The following is a 21,167-nucleotide window of genomic DNA, read 5'->3' as shown; positions in this document are numbered from 1 at the left end:
GCTGGATTACCTAGCATAGTCACCTGACTCCGTGAGACTTGCCAGTGGAGTACGACTAACTATCGGCTTCCATCGCCCCACAATTGAGTTTGCCAAGAGTCACCTCTAACCCCTTTTAGATTAGCTGACCAATCGCTGACTCCAGAATACTGTTATCACAAACGCTTCAAGAAGATATCACACGAAGTAGGAGACAACCAGACAAGATTGGTGGAACGAAATAACTCATCACACCAAGGCGTCTAATTGTGACAGTTTGAAAGTAAGTGAGGTGAAGATAACACTGAGTATATAGGGCTCTAAGAATGCTGTGTTTGATGCTTTCGGGCTTTGTACTTCCATCCTCCTCTATTGAGATCATCTTTCCTACAATTTTCTATTTCTGGGCGAAATCCGTGCTGGCTGGTTCAAAACATGTGCAAGCGACAGAAGATCCAGTACCGCTGTGGTCATCAAGTGTATTCGGGAGGTATAGAATATTGCTCAAAGGCTAAGAAAGGCGCCGGTGGCAAGCGAATCAGGTGCGACCATCAGCGGACAACCACGATGCGCTCAAGCGGCGATGTTTGTGGAAAGAGTTCTTGTCAACTTTCAATACTAAGAGGAAAGTGGGACTGCTGCAAATGTAATGAATGTGGAAATAAATTCCCCTTATGCGATAGAGGAAGTTGCAACCATGAAGTATGTGGGCAATGCAGAGCAGCAAGATCATAGATGAAAGGTAAGTTTTCGCGGCGAACCCTACTACACAGTATGTAGATTGATTACGAACTGACCTAGGGAAGCAGCTGGTATGGAGTGCACTGGGAGGAACCACCTGAGTCGATTATCAACACCCAACATACCACACTAGACATCACTCCTGGTCTACTGTGTAGTTGGACGAGTTTTAGTTGTTTATGTTATTTGCTTGCTTGCTGTGCTTGTCTGAACTCACTCTGTTGTCTTTAAGTTTTGAGTCACGACGAAAATGCATGGAATTTGATGAGAAGCAGCAGCCCAGAGTCAGTCCATCGCAGAGCTTCTATGCATACTACTATTGTCGCAACTATTGCAGAATCGTTCAACTGATCCACGAAAATCGATAACAAACCAGCAAGCAACTCCCGTTCCACGCTCGGTGAAGACATCTGGGTCCTTGTTTTAAAATATTTGCTCGAGATTGCGACTGTTAGAGCTAGATCGCAAGCTTTTGGAGTTTTATTCTCCAGTCTTCCGAGACTTAGTCCTAATTACCGGCAGCGGCGGCATTCCTCTATTAATTTGGCTCATAGTAGGTTAGGTTTTAATGGTGTATCAACAACAATTCTACTCGGGTGCGGATGAGTAGGTGAAGGAGTCAGTGGACGTGGCCAGTAATAGTTATAACATCCAATTGTGCAAATAACTATACCAGTGCGCCTTGTCGTGTAATAATGAGGCTGCATTTAACAGATCGAAGACAATTAATAGCGAGAGAATATGGCTTTTGCCACCACAATCTGTACGTCTGAACCGGAAGCTTAATGCGTGGTGAAGTCGCCTAAGCTGGGGGTTCTCCACAGAAGAAAGCAAGCCCTTGATTTCAACAGTTGAACGAACTGTACCGCGCGCTCCAGTGGATGGTCGAATGGTTATCAATATACTGTACTATAAGTTATTAATGTTAGACAATTACGAAATCTATTAACACCTGCTAAGAGGGCATGGTTATGCCTTAACCGCATATGGACTAGTGCTTACAGCAAGACTACAAACAATGCCGCGAATGGAAGAAGAAAGAAATACTGACGCATCAGCATAAAGGTAAAATTTACAGAGGCGTAAATGGTGAAAACCGCAATATGGGATAAAGCTATTTACATGGTCAACTCAGGACGGCGAGCGATTCAGCCGAACAGAGAACGCAGGGCATTTGTCAACTGTTGTCCCCTGCTTTCATGTGTGGGTGGCGGGCTGTTCTCGCTGTGCCACAGAATCAGGACATGGTTATTTGCACGCGGCTAGCCGTCCAGGAAGAGGAGTATATCTTGATAGTGGCAAAGAGAGGGTAAGGTTTGGCTGCTGAAAAGCCGAAAAGTACAGTCTATGGGCTGTCGGACTCCCCTCATTCAATCATAATATATACGATTTGACAGCCATTATTTGAGTTTCAATTCCATAACCATAAGGAATGACACCTGCCTAAATATCACTTCGGTCGGATGCTCTGGGGTGTGGTGCTCTATTTTCAGGAATGGAAGCCCGGAAAGTGGATGCATACTGTCTGGATCAATTTCAAGTAAGACCTAAAGGGAACTTTGAAACATTGGGACGATCTTAAACTTCTGAAACAAACATGATAACTCAATCGGATCGAAAGCCAAAGCCAAGCCAACAGACATCAGCCGCAAACATCATCTATGACCAGCCCCTGTAAGAGTCGCCGCCATCATCGGTGGAAGTGTAGTAGTGAAACAATGTCTCGGAGATACTGGGCTGGTTGGATCCCATCATATAGTGACTGTAAATGCCACTGACATCTTGCATGCGATCACCGAGAAGCAGTTTTGTCCGAAAGAGTGTTTATGTGTTTAACCAACCCAGCAGGTAGTTCCAATTCTCGGTATCCTTCGGTTGGATACGTAAACCGATCGGTACCCTTAGGGCCGAGCTCTTCGTGCCAGTTGGAATGACTCGTAGCGCACCCTTTTTCTTCAAGGACCTTACCACCAGTCCAAGTGCAGTGCCCAGCATAATTGTTGTTGTTCCTTTCGATGGCCAGCATAACAGCTTCCTTCACAGCCTGCAGTCCCGCAGTCTTTCCCATGGAACAACGCTCATCAAGGCTGATATCAGACTTTGTGGCCGTGGCGAAGTAGTACATAAGGTAATTCGGCTCATAAGGCTTCTCAACATCAAGAATTGGACATGCCTCCTGAGACCCGAAGATGTACACATCCGCGTCATTGATTGCATCTTCAAGGCCGTCAGGTATTGTGTGATCAGTTGTAAGGTTGTTCCGATTGCCCATTTGAAGTTCTTTGACGAGTGAATCGATTTCCCAAATCCGGTCACTGGCATATTGCACGCCCTCCCTTTCGCCGACGGGCTGTGATTTTCGGAGAGAAGGGACATTCACGCGGTAGGTGCCTAGGAACATGATTATGGCACCAGTACTCTCCTCCATTTCTTCAAGTTTCAGTTTGATGCTTTTATGCATGTTCGTTGCTTTCTCATCGCTGCCCGTGTTGACGACATATACCACGTTGATTGTGGTATCGGCCCTTGTTCTCTGCGGCTGGAGAACTCCCTTCTCGAATTCGCCCGTCGGCTCTTGCAACTGCTCAAACTCGATCTTCTCAAATTTTCCGACACGCTCAAGAGAGTGGCGGGGGATAAATGGGACGTCTTCGATCCCTAGGACATGCTCGGGAGAGTCAGTCATGATTGTGGATGAAGATGACATGGTGAGAAAATGTATTTCTGAATAGATGCAAGATAGAGGAAGTGACTTGGAATTGAGACTGGTTGGAGTTTTTATCGGCTGATCCTGACGACTCTTTATATCTTCTGTAGGAGCTGACCAAAGTGTGCCTTGCGAGATGCCTCGCTACTTACATTTAATATTGCCATTTTCTTGCCGCTGCCTGCGCCCCAAGTAGATCATAAATCTTACAACAAAAAGCTAAAGTTTCCGAAGTCAGGCTTGCAAACCTTAATGATGAAATTACAATAAAAGTTAAACAAAATACGCTTTGTAATTGACATACGAGCTCGAGGGCATGTACTGACCAGTAGAAAAGCAGGTACTTAGTCACAACCACTTGGCAAAAAATGCTTTCAGCTAAAAAATGTTCCGGCAAATACACTACCCCTTTTACAGAGTGATGTAGGAATGTATGATTACTTGATGCGTGCTTTCTGTGTGTTCACCCACGAGCCCTGCGCGGATAAGCTCTCGATTGACACTTGGGCCGCGAATTAGATACAATGGACAGAGATAGCACGGCTAGTACGGATATATCCTGGGAGGTTTTTCGTCACGGAGGCGGAGTGTAAAGGCTCTCGAATTATAACGACGTGTTGGAGGCCAAGATATGGCCAGGAAAGGAGCACGTACGATGTCAGCGCACTAGATCATAGTTTCGCGGTCATGAAGGACGTAATACTCTCCGCCGCAGCTGTCAGGGACCTGATTCCTGCGTGAGGCCTAAAACATTGGCTGCATACTCTTAAATTATTACGTGAACGAGCTCTTTCACAACGCCGAAATGTGTCAAACTTGTGTATGCGGTATGGGCTCGAGCACATTCATGTCGTTCGTCACAGCTAGTGGGTACCCAACACAACCAACCCAATACTGGGAATTGGCTTGTCGGTAAGACTGGAGTGCACGTCCGGATCCTCTTTTATCATTCGCGACGACTGTAATACATGAAAATGAATCCCATCGCGGCCTACTAAGCCGAGGTACACTAAAACAGCCGCATCAGCCTCCATTCGCGATGTCTCAGTAAGCTAACAGAGTCATTCCCGTCACGGCTGGATGAGCTCCCCTTAGTGTGATGCCGATTGTATGGCCTAGGCCGCTATCAACTACTGGTCACTAGACTTATCAGCAATTTTAGACAAGCGCTTGCCACGCAATCGCTATGACCAGTGTCAGTGTCAATTGATAGAACGAGCTTGTGCACTGTGGTGGCAGAGGTTGTACTAACCTATACTGTCTTCTTACCTCATTCCAGAAGTTAAAGAGAGAATTGCCGAGTATTCCCCATGCTACAAGCAATAATAAACAATAATAACGAATAAAATAGCATCTGGATCTGACATGACGTAAACAAGCAAGAGGGAACCCCAGGGCGTCGGGAAAGGTCAGGTTTAGGTAGAAGAAATGGCAATTGCTTGAAGAAAGGATCTTAATCCCCGGGAAAAAGCGCACTCAGACTTCATAATACATAGCGTTGATTTAGATGCACTAGGATAGCAGGCTTCGTTTCTTGATTACGACCATCACCATTCTGATCACTACGAAGAGAATTCTTCCGACCATTAGTACTATATTCTTTCGAAGCCTTTGAAAGCCAGAAATCCCGCTCAGTCTACCACTGGCAAGATTCCGGCCCCTACCGGCAAGTACTGCCCTCTACGATTGGAACCTTGGACGGAGTGTGCTGTTAAGCAACAAGAAATCTACAACCTGGTCTGCCATTACTTAAAGCCATTGGGTAAAGATGCACCACGTCTGTTTGCACCGGTCATTGAGCTGGAGGGGCTGGGACACCGTTTCGCACGTCGGCCCTTGAGCAGCGAGAAGGACCTTGAGAGCTACGAACGTTTCGCTGTTGAAGATCACGTCCATGATATCATCTCAGCACTATGCAAAATACCGAGTGCTCGCGATCAACTCGGCTTAGGGGATGGGGTGTGGTTCGACAACCACGCCAATGCTCTTGACGAAAGTCCGCCAGACGAAGCAAATTCGGAGGAACGACCTGCGCGCCCCGACCAGTTCTGTATCCACCGAGTTGATGGAGATACCAGGGCCTTGTTGACTACAGTCGAATACAAACCGCCGCATAAACTGTCTAACGAGAACCTTAGGGCGGGACTCCGACCGATGAACTTTTACCACGAGATTGTCGAACCAGAAACAGTCCCTACCGACGGACCGGAGAAACTAAGGTATAACGCCGCTCGCCTTGCTGGCTCTGCGATCGTTCAGGAATACCATGTGATGATTCAGGAAGGTCTTGAATACTCATACTTGACTACTGGGCTTGGGATTGTGCTCCTATGGGTGCCCGACGACTGCTCGACTTTGTATTACTATTTGTGCGAGCCGAATCTCGACGTCGAGAGTGGCATTGAGGGCCCTCGGACAGCCATCGAGAGGGTGCTTTGTCTCTGCCTAATGAGCTTCCGTTCGACCTGTCGGGACCAAACCTGGCGGAATGCTGCGCGGGCGCAGCTACCAACATGGGAGATCAGCTTCAGCCATGCACGATCACAGATTCCACCGGGCGAGTTGCGGCAGAAGCCTCCAGGAGCCGATTACACCAGCCCGGTGTACTAGCTCGGAGATGACGTCATCTGAATACCAGCTATCATCTCCTTTCGAATCGCCTGCCTCCCTCGGTCGCCGCCCGTCCACTCGTTCCACTCGCTGTGCCCCTGCCGGGGTCAGCCGTCGAGAGGATTCTTCGGAGCCTGATGATGATTCAACATCTGCTGCGCAACGAAAGCGCGGCTATAGTGAGATCGCGTCCTCGCGGCCCGCACCGCGCCCCACGCCGACCTACCTAGAGAATCCCCCTCAACACTATGCCGGTCAATCTCGCTCACACTCTCATGAGTTCTGCACGCAACAATGTCTTTTGGGTTTGCAGCCCGGCGATGTCTTAGACCCACAATACCCGAATGTGAGACTCCATCGAGCTGCGCTGAAGACCGACCGTCACCCAATCCGAGTCGCCGAATTAGTCTCCTTGGTCAAGCAACAGTTGGACAAGAACATGGACGAGTAGTGTACTCCAGTCAGCCAATGTGGATCATACGGCGTGCTGTTCAAAGTCACTTGTGCTGCATACGGCTACACAGTGGTGGGCATAAAGTATCGCAGGAAGCAGAGGTCTATTGTATATTACAGAGCATCCAAGGCTCTGCAGTGCCGGTGTTTCTAGGGCTCTTGAATTTGGCCAAGATCTTTTTCCTCCACGGCGTAGGTGAGATTCGCCACATGCTACTAATGAGTTTTTTTGGGGGGGGGCCGCAGCAAGAGTCTCCGTCACGAGGATATCGATACCAACATGCAGCGGCACATCTCACGGTCGGAAAGGAGTATTCTATAATTGGGTGTCGTGCATGACGACCTTCGCCCAGAGAATATTTTGTGGAATGAAGAACTACGACGAGTATTGATTATTGATTTCCACCGGTGTCGCTTGAACCATCAACTGCTACTTCCGAAGCCGACCTCAAGTAGAAAGGAACGCTTGAAGAGAATGTATACAGGCAGGGATGAGCCAAGGACCAAACGCATGTGTGTCAATTAGCAGCATGTACTAGTTAAGAGACCCGTATGAATTTTCTATTATAGTGAAGCTCCGACCATGCGAATAGTCTTGCACGCAAGGCTCACTTGCCCACCAGGACTCTGTCTAAGAGCGCGATGATTTAGTATTCTCAACACCATCACGGAAAATGACACCTCAGAACACGGTGACTAGACGGTTATAACCAGTACCTAGCAGGTATAAGCCGAAATCAACAGACTTTTGAAGGATAATTCAAATCAGACTGTAATCTGGATGGGTTCTTTTCTTGCTCGCGATCTCCACCTTGGTACAAGCAGCTGTGCTGACTCAAGCGGAGATCGAGCTGTAAGTCTCCGACATGTGCCACTGTTATGTCGTGCGAGAAACCTTTTTATTGAGACTGATTCAGAATTATGTAGCCTCACCTATGGCTCCTGAAAACTCATGACCCGGGGTGCTTCAGAATTAGCGTCTTACAGCGGCTACAATAATAAGCAAAATCTCATGTATGGTCTCACGACATATGCCGTATTTTTTAGTTATTTTAAGGGGAACGTCATAATAGTGTTGACATAGGCACAAACTCACAGCACAAATTCAGGCACAGAAATCCTTTATTGCGTGCATAATTCTAGGACATATTGTTCCCTGTAAATTTCGTCTTGTGAGGGACATAGCCATGTGGAGGCCGACCGAAAAGTAAGGTCTAGCTAAGAGGTAGACAGGCATATGCACCGACTCATCTTCGCCTGGGCCTTCTGGAAAGTTGGTATTGTAGTGAGTACCGTCACGGAACCAGTGCATTGAAGCCCACGCCGTGCATTGATTTTTGCGGCCCATCATCCTAACCCCAGGCAGAGCAGTTCGATTCTTGCCCACTAGCACAGTACAGTATCATAATGAGGTTGAGACATCAGCATGGTCGGTAACTTCCAGCGAGCCTAGTGAAATATTTTTCTCTAATATTTGGCCATAACTACAAATGGCCCAGTCTGGGAGACGAATGGTTTTCTGGTTCCTTACCGCTAGGCGGGTCGCTACTGCGTAAATTGTAGTGGCCCGTGGTAGAAAATGTCGACTAGACCATGCCAAGTGAGTACTCACAGGTATACACCCCTTGGGTATACCATACCCACTTGGGTACTCTTACTCCGATGCTAAGAAGTCGACAGATTTCTCCTTTGAGAGAGAAGTAACGATATAAGACTTAAAAAATTTATTTAATCTCAAAGCAGGATCTTGAGTTTATAATGTGCAGGATACTAGACAGTATAAACGAGCCATCATATTCCATTGACCTTTTTGTGGCCGTTCGCGAGCTCCGAAGACTGACGGACATTTGAATCCTTGGAGGTGCCAGACCGGCTTCGCCAAGCCTTGGCCACCACCCGAACGACATTGGGACTGGATGGTTCCCGCTTAATCTCGGCCCGCGCCTTCGCAAGAAGAGGTGAAGAGCTGGCAAGCTGGATCACGACCGAATAATCGGTCACATTGTTATTCTCGATGGAAGAGAGACGAGGGAACACTGTCAGAGTATCGGAATCTCGAGGACTGTGCTTGGTACCTGATGCTGATCGGTCTTTATCAGGGGCGTCGAAAGCGATCCAGTCCTCGTCGGACTCGGGAGGGTCAAAGTCGGGCTCATACATTCGCTTGGAACGTCTGATTGGCTGCCAGATTTCGGCAGCCTTCCGTACTATTGCTTCTATCTCCGAGCATACCGAAGCACGTTGTGTGTCAGGGATTATGTCCTCAATGTAACACAGTACACTGCTAACAACATTCTTTATAATGGTCTGAAGTGACTTCTCCTGCATATCTGAGTTGATAGATTGCAATAGAGAGCGACAGAACGACTCTTTCTCATAATCAGTTCCAGCGAGATATTTTAGAGTTTTCCGTATGTGTGGGTCCGTAGGCAGGATATATATAGGCTGAAACACATGCTGGTTAATTTCTCTGGCGAGAATGGCGAGAACTAACGCCAATCGAATCTGTTTTGCTGCTAGAGAATTGGAACATGGCAAAGGAATTCGATGAGTACGAGTAAGATGAGACTCTCTCAGTTTGGACCATGCAGAAATATTCTAAAGAGTAGTTAGTTTCTGCTCATAAGTGCCACAGTATACATACTTGAAGATTTTCCGGTGGCAAGTCAACGGCGAATGCAGAATTTAACTTCGTTTTGGCGAGCTCCCAAAGTCCTGTGAAACTGTCTATTCTGTACGAGAGTTAGAAGATGAGACAGCATACATTGAGAAACATACAGGGTATTTTCCTCCCCATCAAGATGACCAATAGTGAAGCCCTCAATTCGGTATAGTCTGGCTTGGGTGTCACCAAGGGAAGTTTTGAGGTTCTGGTTCGCTTCCTTGATGTCCGAATTGATCTTCTCTAGCCTTGTCAAGCAATCATTAAGATCAGTCTTGTCTGATTTGAGGTCGGTGATGATCGTATCTTTAGCCTCGATTGTGCCTTGTAATGTGCCACATTCCTGCTTTGTTCGCGCCAGGTGTTCCGCCTGTTTCTTGATCTCAGCTGTCAGCTTCTTTACTTGGGTATCTCGGTCACGAAGCTCTTGGATCTGTTTTTCAACTAGGCTTTCCTTCTCTTGAATAACCTTCTCGAGCTTCTGGACATGAGCCATTGTCTCGCGGTGCTGGCTTTTTCCCTTTTCATTGACTTCAAACATCTCGTCGATGGCCACCTCTTTTTTACCAACCTTAATGCTCATCTCATCCAGTCGACTTTGAAGTTTCCTGTTGTCTTCATAAATATTCATAATTATTTCATACCCTGCTGACGGGGATAGTGCTTTAAGTTGGTCGAAGAAGCTCAAGATAGTCTGGGCTTCGGGGATCAGACTCAAAGATGCTGCGACTGCCATATTTGGGTTACCGCAAGACATGGCTGACATTGAGAATCAAAGGATCTGTGATGTGCAAAATACAAAATAGAGGTTGTTATACCCTACAGCTTGAGTAAAATAACACGGTAAAACTAGCAAGGTCAACACGGATTATTTATCGTAGAGAGCAGGTCAAAACTGCTTGCTAGAAGCTCCTACATCTCACTCTCATTTCACTCTCCATTGAGTGTGCTTACGTTGATTCAAGGCGAAAGTGAACAAGGGGGTTGTGGCATACTCCATATGGCTACCACACCACTGGTATCGAAGTTGTCTGGCCGCTCTCACTTCAAGTCCTCTGGCGTATCTTCCAGGTCAAAAACATCAGACGTCAAAGGATAGCGATATGATTGAAGCTGCCTTAGGCTGGCTTTTGAAAGTGAGGCTATGCAACGTGTCGCTCAAACAAGCGCATACCCCGCAGTTCCTTGTCAGTCGACGGGAAATTTCTCCCGACGGGTCGGAATGGCCGGATGCATCTTAACTGGTGGAAAGCAATTCGCGCATAAATGTATCAGAATTTGCAAACGTTGCCGAGCCTGCCAGGATATTTCTCGTGAGTGTTAATGGTTTTCGAATAAAAGGTGCGATCGAAGAGGGGCGGAATGGAGTATCTAACATAGTTCCCGCTGGCATCAACCCGTGGAAAAGTACATGTTCATTATTTAGACAACAGAAGCATGAATACAATCTTATCCTGAGTAAGAAACGTCGGTCGAGTATTTAAGTTAGTTCAGACCTTATAAGCGCATAAAGTCGAAGCTTGCACGGATGCTGACCAGCATTTCCCGACGCGACATACGAAATTAGATTTCTGTTACAGGCAGGCAAGCATTCAAAGCTCGAAACGAAATTTAGAGAAGCGATAAGACCATATCGAACCGTGTAGGAACATAGAAAATCGAGCGCGCAAAAGCAAGCTATTACTGGAAACCGGAGAGGAAAAACATTTCAACGAGCACCGCACAAACACAGTAAGCTTAGATAAGCGATGTGTACCAGTCCGAATGACCGCGATATCCGCTTGGCTGCGTTGGCTTACTGAGATTCTCAGATATCATAAATATCACCCGTCCATCTAGCAGAATATTGCGTGAACTGGTACTTTTGCTGTGTACTCCGCCATGGCGGAGACTGTGCTGGATTCAGCGAAATCATCATACGGGAGCTCAAAGATGGAAAATCTTTCAGAAGATCATGAAAAGAGCCCTGTAGCCGCAATTTGTCAATACTGTAAGCGGCATATTGAGCCAGCCAGTCCAACAATGTATCATTTTGAGAAAGTTTGGAAAGACAGAGCCGTAAAGCATCAATCACTGCAAGTTGCTTGTCGAGCCCATCCGGCTTGTCGAGGTCCGCGAAACAGGCGGTCACCTTCTCGTAGGCCAGTTTTTGAAGTTCAGGAATAATATAAAGATGGGAGAAGATATAAAGCCGAATATGGACAAGAAGAGGATGATTCTCCGACGTGAAATCCATTTCTGGAGTTTTTGTTGTAGGCTTATCCTCGATGTCTGTGTCGACCTTTTCCGGGTTAAACGAGGGCGGAAGAGGCTCCAAAATGATGATAGGAGTAGGATAATCCCCTCGATATGCCCATTCAATAAACCGAGCCACTGTTCCCTCTTTTACATCTTCAAACTCGTACAGGAAGTTCTGTCCTTCTAGGAGCGTACTATCCAAAGCTGCAATTAGCGGCCTGGACTTTGATTGAAGCAGTTTCCGATGGATTCTAAACGATCGTCCTGTCTGACGAACTCGAAGGGACACGAAATCCGAGTCCAAAAAGCTGACGAATGTAAGCATCACCTATGTTCATCTTGAATAGAGACATACTCGATGTATGCTATCTCATTTGTCCCTGGCATCTTTTCGTCAGCTAATTGAGGGGAGGGTGAGGTTCTGCGTGCGATAGGTGAAGGATGGTTTTCTAGATAATCAGACTGCGAAGCTTCTCTCAAAGGTAGCGACCTCAAACTTTTGCGCTGTTTATTCTTTTTGCTCCCGATTATATCACTACTCAACGAAAACATAATCAAAGAGCATCCTACTGGTTTTGAAGTGTCTGACTTCCGCTGATCAATACGTGTTCTGTTTCTATTGGTTGAAGATTATGATTCCCGGTTTAGAAAGTGGATTCTTTCCCAAGCTGCAGCGGACTGCTGGCTTCGCCCACCCTCGAGTGAGCGCGAATCCATAAGAGAATTATTGCAAGCTGCCCGCGGAGTCTTATTCACTAATCAGCATAATGGCCAGAGTCATGGTATCTCTGCCTAGATTACTTATTTAACCTGGCTGGATGTACGCCCCTCAATGTCACCGGCAACCCGGATATTATGTCTCTACTGCTGGAGCATAAGCAAGCAGACCCGAATATCCCGGATAATGGGGGTCTCACTCCACTTCACGCAGCAGTGAAAAGTGGGTGGTTGGACCTTGTGAGATCACTCATTATTGATAAAAGAGTGAATTTGAATATACAGTGCAATGTTGGATCAACTCCCCTGGGTATAGCTGTTTTGAGAGATAAGCCGGAAATAGTGAAAGTCTTACTTGACGATGAAAGAATAAGGTGAACATAAGCGACCCTTCACCTTTGTGTTGTGCTGCTTCAACAGGGCGTATTGTTGTTGTGTAAATGCTACTCGAGTCCGGGAAGATGGACCTTAGTGTTGCAGGCTATACGGAATATGCAACTGCATTTATTGAAGCTGCATATATCGGATCCCATGAGATGATGAGAATGATTCTCGCGCATGATGGAGTGAAAGTAAACTCGGAGGACTTCGGGTGGAAGGACTTGCTTGTGTACGCTGTGTTGAATGATATGATAGGAAGATATACCTATCGGTGGATAGCCCATATCTTGATTACTTGGTTGATTAAGTAATAGGAGACCAGATTCTAGAGAGAGATTTTATTGTCTAAGGACTTAGATATCTTTTTTAGTCCTTAGTGTTACGTATTTTTCTTGATATCTTAGTATTCGTGTCGAATAATAGACACGTACCATTGCCTGCTCGGGGGTTCGATTGCTTAGTTATAACTTGGGAAGCTAGATAGCTTGGTTGAGGGGCCGTAATGGCCACCTTATAGAAGAGACATTTATCGCCTCCACGCTTTGGTAAGCTAGTCAAGCAAATGACGCGGGTGTTAATAATAGACAGCATCAACGAACAACAAGTCATAATTTGAGGGATTGGATGATCTTCGATTCCTTTTGTGAATCAATGAATTAGGTCTTGCCGAGTCATCGCGGATTCGGTGTCGGCCCGAGCGGAAGGTCAAAAGGTCGGAATGACTAAGGAAAGCCCATGAGACGTGGCCACCTGTTCCTGACAGTTTCACCGCTCATTGCCCCTCTCTCGGCATATTGCTATCAACCACAATCCTGCAGCATGAGTAGTAGTACAACCCATTTGGCTTTGCTTGTTATTTTTCCGAGCCTGTCAGAGGTCCTCCTTGAACCCAACTCTATGTACTCTTTCTACTGGGAAGTCTACCTTCCTGACTGGTATCTAGTTAAATTGACTTACGGATGGAGGATGCTAGTTAGTTCAGTTTCTACTTGATCAAAAAGGGTTACGCTGCACTTTAAGATGAGTTAGTCCAGGATTAGGAAACGATATCTTCTCTATCGTCTCTTGGCTGGAAGGTTTTCTAATAGTGTGTCAGCTGCATGATGATCAATTTCATTATAGAGTTGGTCAAGTCAATGTTCCCGTTTCCGTGTTAGCCGAAAATCGGTGAGTCTTATTCGCGCAAGCAGGAGCCCGCCGTGCCCATTCTGTCAATCGTTGGGAGGGCTCCTCGGATGGTTACAATACTGAACAGAGTAAATATATTGCACAAAGAACCGTGTAGCCATAATTTTGCCCAGAGATTCCTCAGCTTGTCATACTTGAGTAAGAATTTCCGGTTTGTCGTATCTCGTGCGCGGTCATGGCGGGATGCAGCCACACGAGGTTGGATTGGCGTTAGATTGGGCAATTCCTGGGCAATGAATTATACAATGTCTAAGAATTCATTGCGCAGTACTTACAAGATGTTCTGTATTGAGTCTTTTATTCCTTCATACATCATAGAGACCATTGAGAACAAACTTCGCAATAACCTCAGCGGACTAAAATGTCTTCTGGATTATTCTTCTTCTAGCATAAAACCATCATTGAATGCGTTGGTTAACTTTTCGTGCAGCCTTTGATCGGCTATCCTGTTCTCCGAGGATGAGCTTGACTGATATTTCAACTCCAGGCTTTTCAAGCAACCCTCCACAGAAGCATGGTCTCTGACGAACTCCTTCAACGCAGAAATTTTCTCATCATTGTCAAACATCAAGGTGCGAATCAGCTGCGTCAACATTCCCTTGTATCTCTGAGTAGATCGCTCTGCAGAGATGAGTGCCGATTTTCTACGTCGGTCTTTGGACGGGTCAAAGATGCAAGCTGATCCCGACCGAGCGCAGGCGTGACAAGGTGATGAGCCGACGCACTATATGAGTGTTCAGTCGCATTTGAGGACTTGTGGGTTCAGATTTCCTACCTTGACACGTTTCTTGCGACACTCGAAACAAGCCGAGGAACGACGAGATTGAGCGGAGTTAGAGCCATTTTCACTCCGACTCTGAGACGAGGGCGTGGAGTCAGCAGGGAGTAAAGGCCGAAATGCTGATATTTTCGCCATTGCCTTGATCAATTGTGCATCATGTTACTATCATGACCACCGATTGGACTAATCCATTTATACTTACCACTTAATTAACGCAACTTGTGTGCCTACGGCACAATATTCTGTAGCTGCTCAGAGCCGACCGAGGATTGTTTATTCCACATGGTAGACACGAGAGCCATCGAACTTATAATCTCAGTTTGAGGACCATTTCTCAAAATTTTGTTTGCTATCATGTTTGCCGAAGCAAACAAAGAAAGCGCATGATCCTTGTCAGTACGACAGTGACCGGTCCGAGCAATAGTCAAACTGCGATCGGGCAGCTGGCTTTGTTTCTTGTTTGGCCCCTTTGTTTCTTTCTGTTTCGACAGTAGCAGACGGGTGAACTCCTGCTCGAATCAGTGACAGGCAGAGAACGCAGGATACTTCTATGTTTGTTACCGAGCGAGACTATATAGGGTTCTGATGACAAGCGGAGAAATGATGCAAAATCTTCTTGTGCTAGTCAGAGCAAGCCTCACTTGAAGTACCGTCCTCTAATGCCAGCCAAGATGTGCCCGTAATACTCGCGGGTGGGATTCCCGCGGTCGGTGGTAGCGGATAGGTACTTAGAGACAGTAATGAAGTTAACTAAGGTAATCGGCAAGTAATTATCCTACTCGAGAGTCAAGTTTTCAGTCGTTATCGCCCTGTGGTACCTTATATCGTCATAAGTGTCAATACTAGTTTACGCATGCTCGCAGGACCAGAAAACGATGAAGACACGCAAAATCATTGTTCATGCAATAACTGCTAAATGTGAGTGATTTGTTCATTCCAGTAGGGTTAGAAAGTGCTCTCTGGCGCGAGCAAGCTTTAACAAGGGTAGTGAAGGGCGGGCTTGACATGCTGTAATTCCACGCACAAAGGCAGTGTGGCTGGGCTAATCTGTGGTGTGATCACACAATACGAAAAGGTACATCGAAATGTGAACATCGATGCTGCGCCAGATGTAGCTTGATACGTACAGTGCTGAATGTTTGTTACCGGTCAGCTAGGTCATAATACAGGCTAGACGATACAGTTCGTACCCTGTCAACCAGTCAGCCTTGTGTTGGTGTAGCAGGACAGTCTCATTGAGTTGTCCCGCGAAGAGCTACCCTTTATCCAAGAGTCCGCACTGTCGCACCAGACTCCTAAGCACTCTCAGGAATTGCCAAGTCCAAATCGTCCTGTGCTAGCTAGGTAGGGGCAGCGAAAGTACAGGCGCAGCTGACCTGGCCTCCGACAGCAACCATTACTTTTATTTATGGAATTTCAGCTTGAAAGCGCGTTACCAATACCGTTGGGGAACCAAGTAATGGACACTGGAAATTGTCTACAGTGTTACTCTCATCAGCGGTTGTAGTGCCGTACCCTTCTGGGGTCGTGTGGCGACTTCTTGAGGTTTGCTTGAGGGCTGCCAGTAGGGACGGCCTCCAACGATCTGCTCAGGGGTCATTTGCTGTTTGTGACTCCGGCCTGGCCTAGAGGGCTTGATTTCCTCTCGCAGATTCGCACTTTAGACGTGAAATTTGCTATTCGATTTTCAGCTCCTGGATTTCTGCTCTCGCGGACCCGATTATCTCTGTGTGGTGTTAAGCGTCACAGAAAAGCTGGTGAAAATCTGTCGGACGCCCTGATTTGTCACCGCTCATCGCCTTCTCCGCAGGGTCGTCAATCCAGGGCTCGTGATTGGGTTGCTCTCTTCTCTGTCCTGGCTGCTACGACTCTGTGCGAGCATACTCTACAATTGTCCACGGGAATCCTTGACCGGTGTGACATCAAAGGGGCAGGCATTACATACTTCTTTGAGTGTTCAAATCTAGTCGCATTCAACAAGCGGCTACTCTTTATCCCGACAGCTCTACCACATGCCGAGAATCAGACGCGCAGGGATTACACGATAACCACCAATCCGACCAGTACACCACTCCTTTGGTTCAGATGAGTTTCATACCGATGTCTACGAAACCCGAGAATATAGTGCCTTGCACAACTGCCATGCCTACCCTGAAGTCTGCAAATTTGTTTCCCAGAACCTAAGCCGTAATTGTAATTGGTTTTGCAGGCTCACAGACTCACAAATAGATCATCAAACCGCCCTTCAAGTACGTCGATCCCAAGGAAGTCATATCTCCTGAAGAATGTGATACTGAGGGATATCGTCTTGTAAAGAGCCAAAAAGTGTTTGTAGCCCGATTCGAACCCCTGAGAGCGATATCAAAGAAATCAATATCGTGGTAAATAAAATTTGTACATTGTGTCTGAGCAAGGCGGTTGCGACCTAACGTATGCCGATAAACACAATATCCTTGAGACGTCGATAGTGTAAGAGGTGTCTCCGATTCTCAGTGCTATTTTCGAGAATCCGATTCAATCGCTTGGGTCGACTTTGATTCATGATGGAACTTCGAATATAGATCAACTGGTAACATCCTGCTTCCATCTCTCGTCCAAACCTCCAGATGATTTTTCCGACCGTCGTGTTTGATAACTGCGCTACCGTCGTTTTCTCTCACCACTTTGATGATATCTTTGATCAGTAAGACCAACATTTGAAGATCATTCGCATGGACTTTCTCCCAGTTATTGATCTCAAGTGTCGCGTCTTCGACATCCGGTGGGTAAAAGACGCCGCCTTTGTGGTAGGCCCGGACAAGGTTGGTTGTTTGGGAGACCCATAATTGTGGGAGGACCTCTTGCATGCCGATAGGCTTGTGTAACACGCGTGTCTTGATCTCAAGAATTGAATGGACTGGTACATGTTTGCCTTGCCTCCTGGTCCCTAACTTGGTCTTAGAAGGAATGTCGGACGGATTGTCGGTTTGTGCAAGAGTTAATTTGCCCATCATGTTTAGTAGATCTCCATTTTCTGACTCTACCTGACCTTGAGGTTCTGGAAGCTCGATATAGGCGTCAGTTTCGTAGCGTACTATGAGCTTCAAACCACCAAAGTCGTAGGAAATAATTCTATGGTGACCAGTACTGCCAGCTATTTGAGAAGTGGTGAATGCTTTTTCAAACTCATGACCGTAACCCTTGAATTCGTTGGGCTTGATAAAATCTATTGCTTTGGTTTCGGCCCGACAAAAAATCGCTGTATCGTTCGTGACCTCAACCTCGATGGTAAAAGGTTTAAGTTCATGTTTAGACAGACTCGGATTGATAAATGCGAGAAGTTTGCGAAGGTTATTTCGATCAGTTATCAGGTCAACTGCACATATATCGTAGGAGGGATTTTCGATGTACAGCGAACGGAAAAGTGGCTCAAGTGGACTTTCAGGGTAGCGAGCCGCGTTTTGAGCGACGTAAATGAGCCCAGAATCCTTGTCTACCTTTTTAGAGGATCTGGGTGGAGACCACAGAGGAGGACAACCGGGAACGGCAATTGTCGGGGTTCGCGATTCGATCCAATTATACGAGGATAAATGTTTCACATTCGTGATGGATGGCCTCACAGCCTCAAGATCCGTAGACTTAGGCCGATATATATCTGCAATTCGAAGAGAAGCCATTGTTATCAACTGTCAGGACGCGGTGATTTATATTGAGGTAAATGAAGCTGACTCTGATTACATAGAAGAGGTTCATTTTTAAACACAACTTGGTAGGAGTTTGCCCCGCATTTGAACAACACATCATTGCATATGTCGGATAAACTTTGATCCATTGTCTTCAAATGGTGATTACTCTAACTGCCAGAGTTTGAACTAGAGCATGTTGATTAACGGCTTAGCCTAGCAGGAGTGTGTATTTTCGGTACTTGACCAGACAACTATAGCACTATGCCAGCTGCTGAAAGCTGCCTCATCCCTCCAAAAAGATCTCCTGGGTTGCGTGGCAATAAGTCTAACTATTGAATAATAATTGCGGTCACATCGTTTGCTTGGCAACTCATCTTGCTTTAGGTCTACTTAAGCACCCGGGCTGCAGAACGAAACAGGGCAAAAAAGCCAACATAAGGCCCGGCGAGGTGTTTCTCGTCAGAGAGGTATTTTGGATCTGGCGTGGTTATCATCTGGCCAGGTGCGACGTCCAGCAACAGTTTAGGCGATCCGCTGGTAAATTCTGTCTAGGATATCAACACCGCCTTCTTTCCCGAGGTTCAGGTGAGACTGTCTCCAGGCTCGGATTAGTTCTTATCTTAATGCTGACTCACCTGCGTGATGACATGCATCGCGTCATCTGAGTTGTCTGCCGGACATGCTCTGCCTGTGTTAGTGTAAGGTAAACTCTTATGGGAGCAAAAGTTAATGACCAATTTGGTGTTGAGTTAATGAGTACACTACAGAACTAGACGCACAATCGAGAGAATCTTTCAAATCTTTCAAGCTGAAGCTGCCACTGGAAGCAAAGCGCCCAAATGCCATCACAGATAAAAGCGTTAATTCCAATGAGTTGCTTTTGCTTCAGCCTCTTCGAGCTTCCTTCCAGCCTGCTCAAATTTCCTCAGCGTGTATTAAGATCCATTAGAAGCTCTTAACAGATTATCACCAGATGTTGACCATCGACGTGTTCTCGATGGATTCAAGGCCACTGCGTGTGCAGGTCAGCGTGTCCTTCGAAACATGTACCTAACTCGAGTACGCACCTGAATGTGACTGGAAGCTAATCGTCCCATTGATCCAAGTTTATTGAGGATACCACTGACTCTACCGTGCGATGATCTTCCAACAACAGGTGCAAGACAGCTTCTGCTTCTCGAAGGCATTCGAAATCCTCATCCTTGAATACCAGCAAAGGGCCATTGTAGATAAAATTGTCGCCCTTATCGATGAGGATCTGATGAGCTGTCTCCACATTGAACCATTTCAATATATTGTATACGACGGTCACGTTCCCAAACCAAGCACCATCGGCCAGATCCTGACTTTTCCTGCATTCATCAGGCATATCTTCTCCAATCATTCGTAGTGCTCCGTGAGGACAGATCGTTATGGAATCTTTGATTATCACGAGCTTCGATTTCGCGATGGTAGCCAAATAGGTCTGACTAGCTTTTCTTGCCAACTCAGGCTTCCCTGAGGCCGCACACTTTTTAACCCACTTCTTCAGGGGCCAAAAGTATTCCGGGCGGCAGCGACCGCAGGCATCATCACTGCCGATATGATGTTTTGTCATCTGTCCTGTTTGAAATGCTGGACAACCCTCTGGTGAGAAGCTGTTTCAAATCAATCTTGAAAGTGAAGAAAGGAGGAGAAGGATAGGGGAGACTACGCCATTTAGGAGCCAATGATCTGACTATATACCTCTGATGATTATTTACAACTTCTTTGCCCCTTCATTCTTCCCGTTGTCGGGTCCTCTTCAACAAGAAGCTGGAATGAAATGTCGTGAATGCTTCATTCCTCCCATCACTGCAGTCTGATCAGTCTAATCTCGTTCGGCCGCGGTCAGTGGACTATACGGAACTAGATAGCCTTTGGAAAAGATACTGTTCAATGTTAACAATCTTAAGAGTCTTGATAGTGAGCTCGTGATTAAGATACTAGTTCTTGCGGCACAACAAACCTCTGACAATGATACATACCTGTATGGCAAAATTTACAGTATGTAGATGCTATTGATAGCAGGAGGATAGGAGCTGGCCAATGCATCCTTTAGAAAGTTCAAGTAGAGCGGACTTGCTGTCCCGAACAGTCAAGATGTAATAGCGCCCGGGATGAATACTGCCTGCATTATTCGGGTCATCCACTAATCGGCCAGGGAGCTGAAAGCTCGAGGAATACCACTGCGATTTCAATGGGTCCCGGGCCACTGCGGAGATCCTGGAAACGAGGTGGCCGATCGGCTGGCCGAGGACGCAGTGGGCATAGAGAAGAAGCACTCTTTCGAACATCTCCTCTCACAGGAGAAAGGATACATACGCAGGAAGATCTATCAAGAATGGGAACCAGAATGGAGGACCTCGAAAAGGGGAGGGCACCTACGCCATATCGACCGAGGCCTGCCATCCAGCAGGTCTCGCCGTCTGTATGGCTCGCTTCCGCGGAATCGAGCATACCTGCTTATCCAATTTTGCACAGGCCATTCTTGGCTATGGCGAAATATTGGAGGAGGAGTCAATAGTATATCAGATATGCTAGGGGAAGCAGGTCAAGGTAGGGAAGGTAGGCTACAAGATGTCCCGCCGGACAGCAGCGTCCTCGGGGCGGTACTAGACTATGCGGAGGCATCGTAGAGAATTCGAAGTCGCACGCCACAAGGGCGGCAGAACACAATCCCAGGCACTGGCCAACGCAGGCCTTGACGAAGCTCCAAATTCGTCAGGAAGATAATAGTTTACAGCGAAAAAGAGTACATAGAGACAGCTATAGTGGATCCCTGCATATCGCCCAAAGCGAGGGGCCAGCGTATGAAACATCATCATCATCATCATCATCACTGTATACAATGTGTAATCTGCATTGACTATCTTCTATTCTACAGTAATACAGTCTGTTCAGAATACGACTTTTACTAAAATTACACCATCCCGCTCAATAGTCTACCCGAGCTAATATCTTGGCATTAGCTCCGAAAAACATTCATGGTGTGTTTATTGGTCAAGCCAATTTCGAGATCCTCTA

General features: G+C 46.6%; 9 protein-coding genes across 9 annotated transcripts; 3 read left to right on the top strand and 6 right to left on the bottom strand.

Annotated features, from left to right (window-relative positions):
* The first annotated feature begins 213 nt into the window (after positions 1-213).
* Positions 214-870, top strand: BO97DRAFT_22979 (uncharacterized protein). The gene is made up of 2 exons (XM_025690714.1): positions 214-721; positions 789-870. The coding sequence occupies exon 1, from the start codon at positions 415-417 to the stop codon at positions 712-714; it is 300 nt and encodes a 99-aa protein (XP_025545775.1). The 5' UTR covers positions 214-414; the 3' UTR covers positions 715-721; positions 789-870.
* Positions 871-2,566: 1,696 nt separating this feature from the next.
* BO97DRAFT_320149 (uncharacterized protein) lies at positions 2,567-3,259 on the bottom strand (the record flags this gene model as incomplete). Its single annotated transcript, XM_025691279.1, has 1 exon — positions 2,567-3,259. A coding segment is annotated over one exon (693 nt), but the record flags the coding sequence as incomplete, so codon positions are not given.
* Positions 3,260-3,404: 145 nt separating this feature from the next.
* On the top strand, positions 3,405-7,016 carry BO97DRAFT_439034 (uncharacterized protein; the record flags this gene model as incomplete). The annotated part of the gene is made up of 6 exons (XM_025697945.1): positions 3,405-3,428; positions 3,538-3,549; positions 5,018-5,988; positions 6,038-6,484; positions 6,562-6,713; positions 6,844-7,016. The coding sequence occupies 6 exons, from the start codon at positions 3,405-3,407 to the stop codon at positions 7,014-7,016; spliced, it is 1,779 nt and encodes a 592-aa protein (XP_025545773.1).
* A 1,319-nt stretch (positions 7,017-8,335) lies between these two features.
* On the bottom strand, positions 8,336-10,203 carry BO97DRAFT_380088 (uncharacterized protein; the record flags this gene model as incomplete). Its single annotated transcript, XM_025693186.1, has 3 exons — positions 9,269-10,203; positions 9,135-9,222; positions 8,336-9,088 (listed from the first exon to the last, which is right to left on the bottom strand). Coding segments are annotated over exons 1-3 (1,491 nt in total), but the record flags the coding sequence as incomplete, so codon positions are not given.
* A 526-nt stretch (positions 10,204-10,729) lies between these two features.
* On the bottom strand, positions 10,730-11,922 carry BO97DRAFT_380086 (BTB/POZ domain-containing protein). The gene is made up of 2 exons (XM_025693185.1): positions 11,746-11,922; positions 10,730-11,698 (listed from the first exon to the last, which is right to left on the bottom strand). The coding sequence occupies exons 1-2, from the start codon at positions 11,775-11,777 to the stop codon at positions 10,960-10,962; spliced, it is 771 nt and encodes a 256-aa protein (XP_025545771.1). The 5' UTR covers positions 11,778-11,922; the 3' UTR covers positions 10,730-10,959.
* Positions 11,923-12,230: 308 nt separating this feature from the next.
* BO97DRAFT_358390 (ankyrin repeat domain-containing protein) lies at positions 12,231-12,485 on the top strand (the record flags this gene model as incomplete). The annotated part of the gene is made up of 1 exon (XM_025692256.1): positions 12,231-12,485. A coding segment is annotated over one exon (255 nt), but the record flags the coding sequence as incomplete, so codon positions are not given.
* Positions 12,486-14,021: 1,536 nt separating this feature from the next.
* BO97DRAFT_22864 (Zn(II)2Cys6 transcription factor domain-containing protein) lies at positions 14,022-14,951 on the bottom strand. Its single transcript, XM_025690704.1, has 3 exons — positions 14,660-14,951; positions 14,452-14,595; positions 14,022-14,400 (listed from the first exon to the last, which is right to left on the bottom strand). The coding sequence occupies exons 2-3, from the start codon at positions 14,590-14,592 to the stop codon at positions 14,050-14,052; spliced, it is 492 nt and encodes a 163-aa protein (XP_025545769.1). The 5' UTR covers positions 14,593-14,595; positions 14,660-14,951; the 3' UTR covers positions 14,022-14,049.
* A 1,530-nt stretch (positions 14,952-16,481) lies between these two features.
* On the bottom strand, positions 16,482-18,141 carry BO97DRAFT_409528 (uncharacterized protein). The gene has a single exon (XM_025696085.1). It carries the CDS (start codon positions 18,111-18,113, stop codon positions 16,953-16,955), a length of 1,161 nt encoding a protein of 386 aa, XP_025545768.1. The 5' UTR covers positions 18,114-18,141; the 3' UTR covers positions 16,482-16,952.
* Positions 18,142-19,206: 1,065 nt separating this feature from the next.
* Positions 19,207-19,847, bottom strand: BO97DRAFT_448884 (uncharacterized protein; the record flags this gene model as incomplete). The annotated part of the gene is made up of 1 exon (XM_025698850.1): positions 19,207-19,847. The coding sequence occupies exon 1, from the start codon at positions 19,717-19,719 to the stop codon at positions 19,207-19,209; it is 513 nt and encodes a 170-aa protein (XP_025545767.1). The 5' UTR covers positions 19,720-19,847.
* Between the last annotated feature and the right edge of the window lie 1,320 nt (positions 19,848-21,167).

Source organism: Aspergillus homomorphus (assembly GCF_003184865.1).
Source record: "Aspergillus homomorphus CBS 101889 unplaced genomic scaffold BO97scaffold_103, whole genome shotgun sequence".
NCBI classification, from domain to species: domain Eukaryota; kingdom Fungi; phylum Ascomycota; class Eurotiomycetes; order Eurotiales; family Aspergillaceae; genus Aspergillus; species Aspergillus homomorphus.
The sequence above is the reverse complement of the archived record's forward strand: the minus strand, read 5'-3'. Positions and strand labels throughout refer to the sequence as shown.

What these genes read in the sequence shown, in the direction of transcription:
- BO97DRAFT_22979 (XM_025690714.1), top strand. Translation starts at nt 415, where the DNA reads ATGTGCAAGCGACAGAAGATCCAGTACCGCTGTGGTCATCAAGTGTAT.
- BO97DRAFT_380086 (XM_025693185.1), bottom strand. Translation starts at nt 11,777, where the DNA reads ATGCCAGGGACAAATGAGATAGCATACATCGA. An exon ending in AATGAGATAGCATACATCGA is followed by an intron (nt 11,699 to 11,745) that starts GTATGTCTCTAT and finishes TACATTCGTCAG; the next exon opens with CTTTTTGGACTCGGATTTCG.
- BO97DRAFT_22864 (XM_025690704.1), bottom strand. Translation starts at nt 14,592, where the DNA reads ATGGCGAAAATATCAGCATTTCGGCCTTTACTCCCTGCTGACTCCACG. An exon ending in GTCGCAAGAAACGTGTCAAG is followed by an intron (nt 14,401 to 14,451) that starts GTAGGAAATCTG and finishes ACACTCATATAG; the next exon opens with TGCGTCGGCTCATCACCTTG.
- BO97DRAFT_409528 (XM_025696085.1), bottom strand. Translation starts at nt 18,113, where the DNA reads ATGGCTTCTCTTCGAATTGCAGATATATATCGGCCTAAGTCTACGGAT.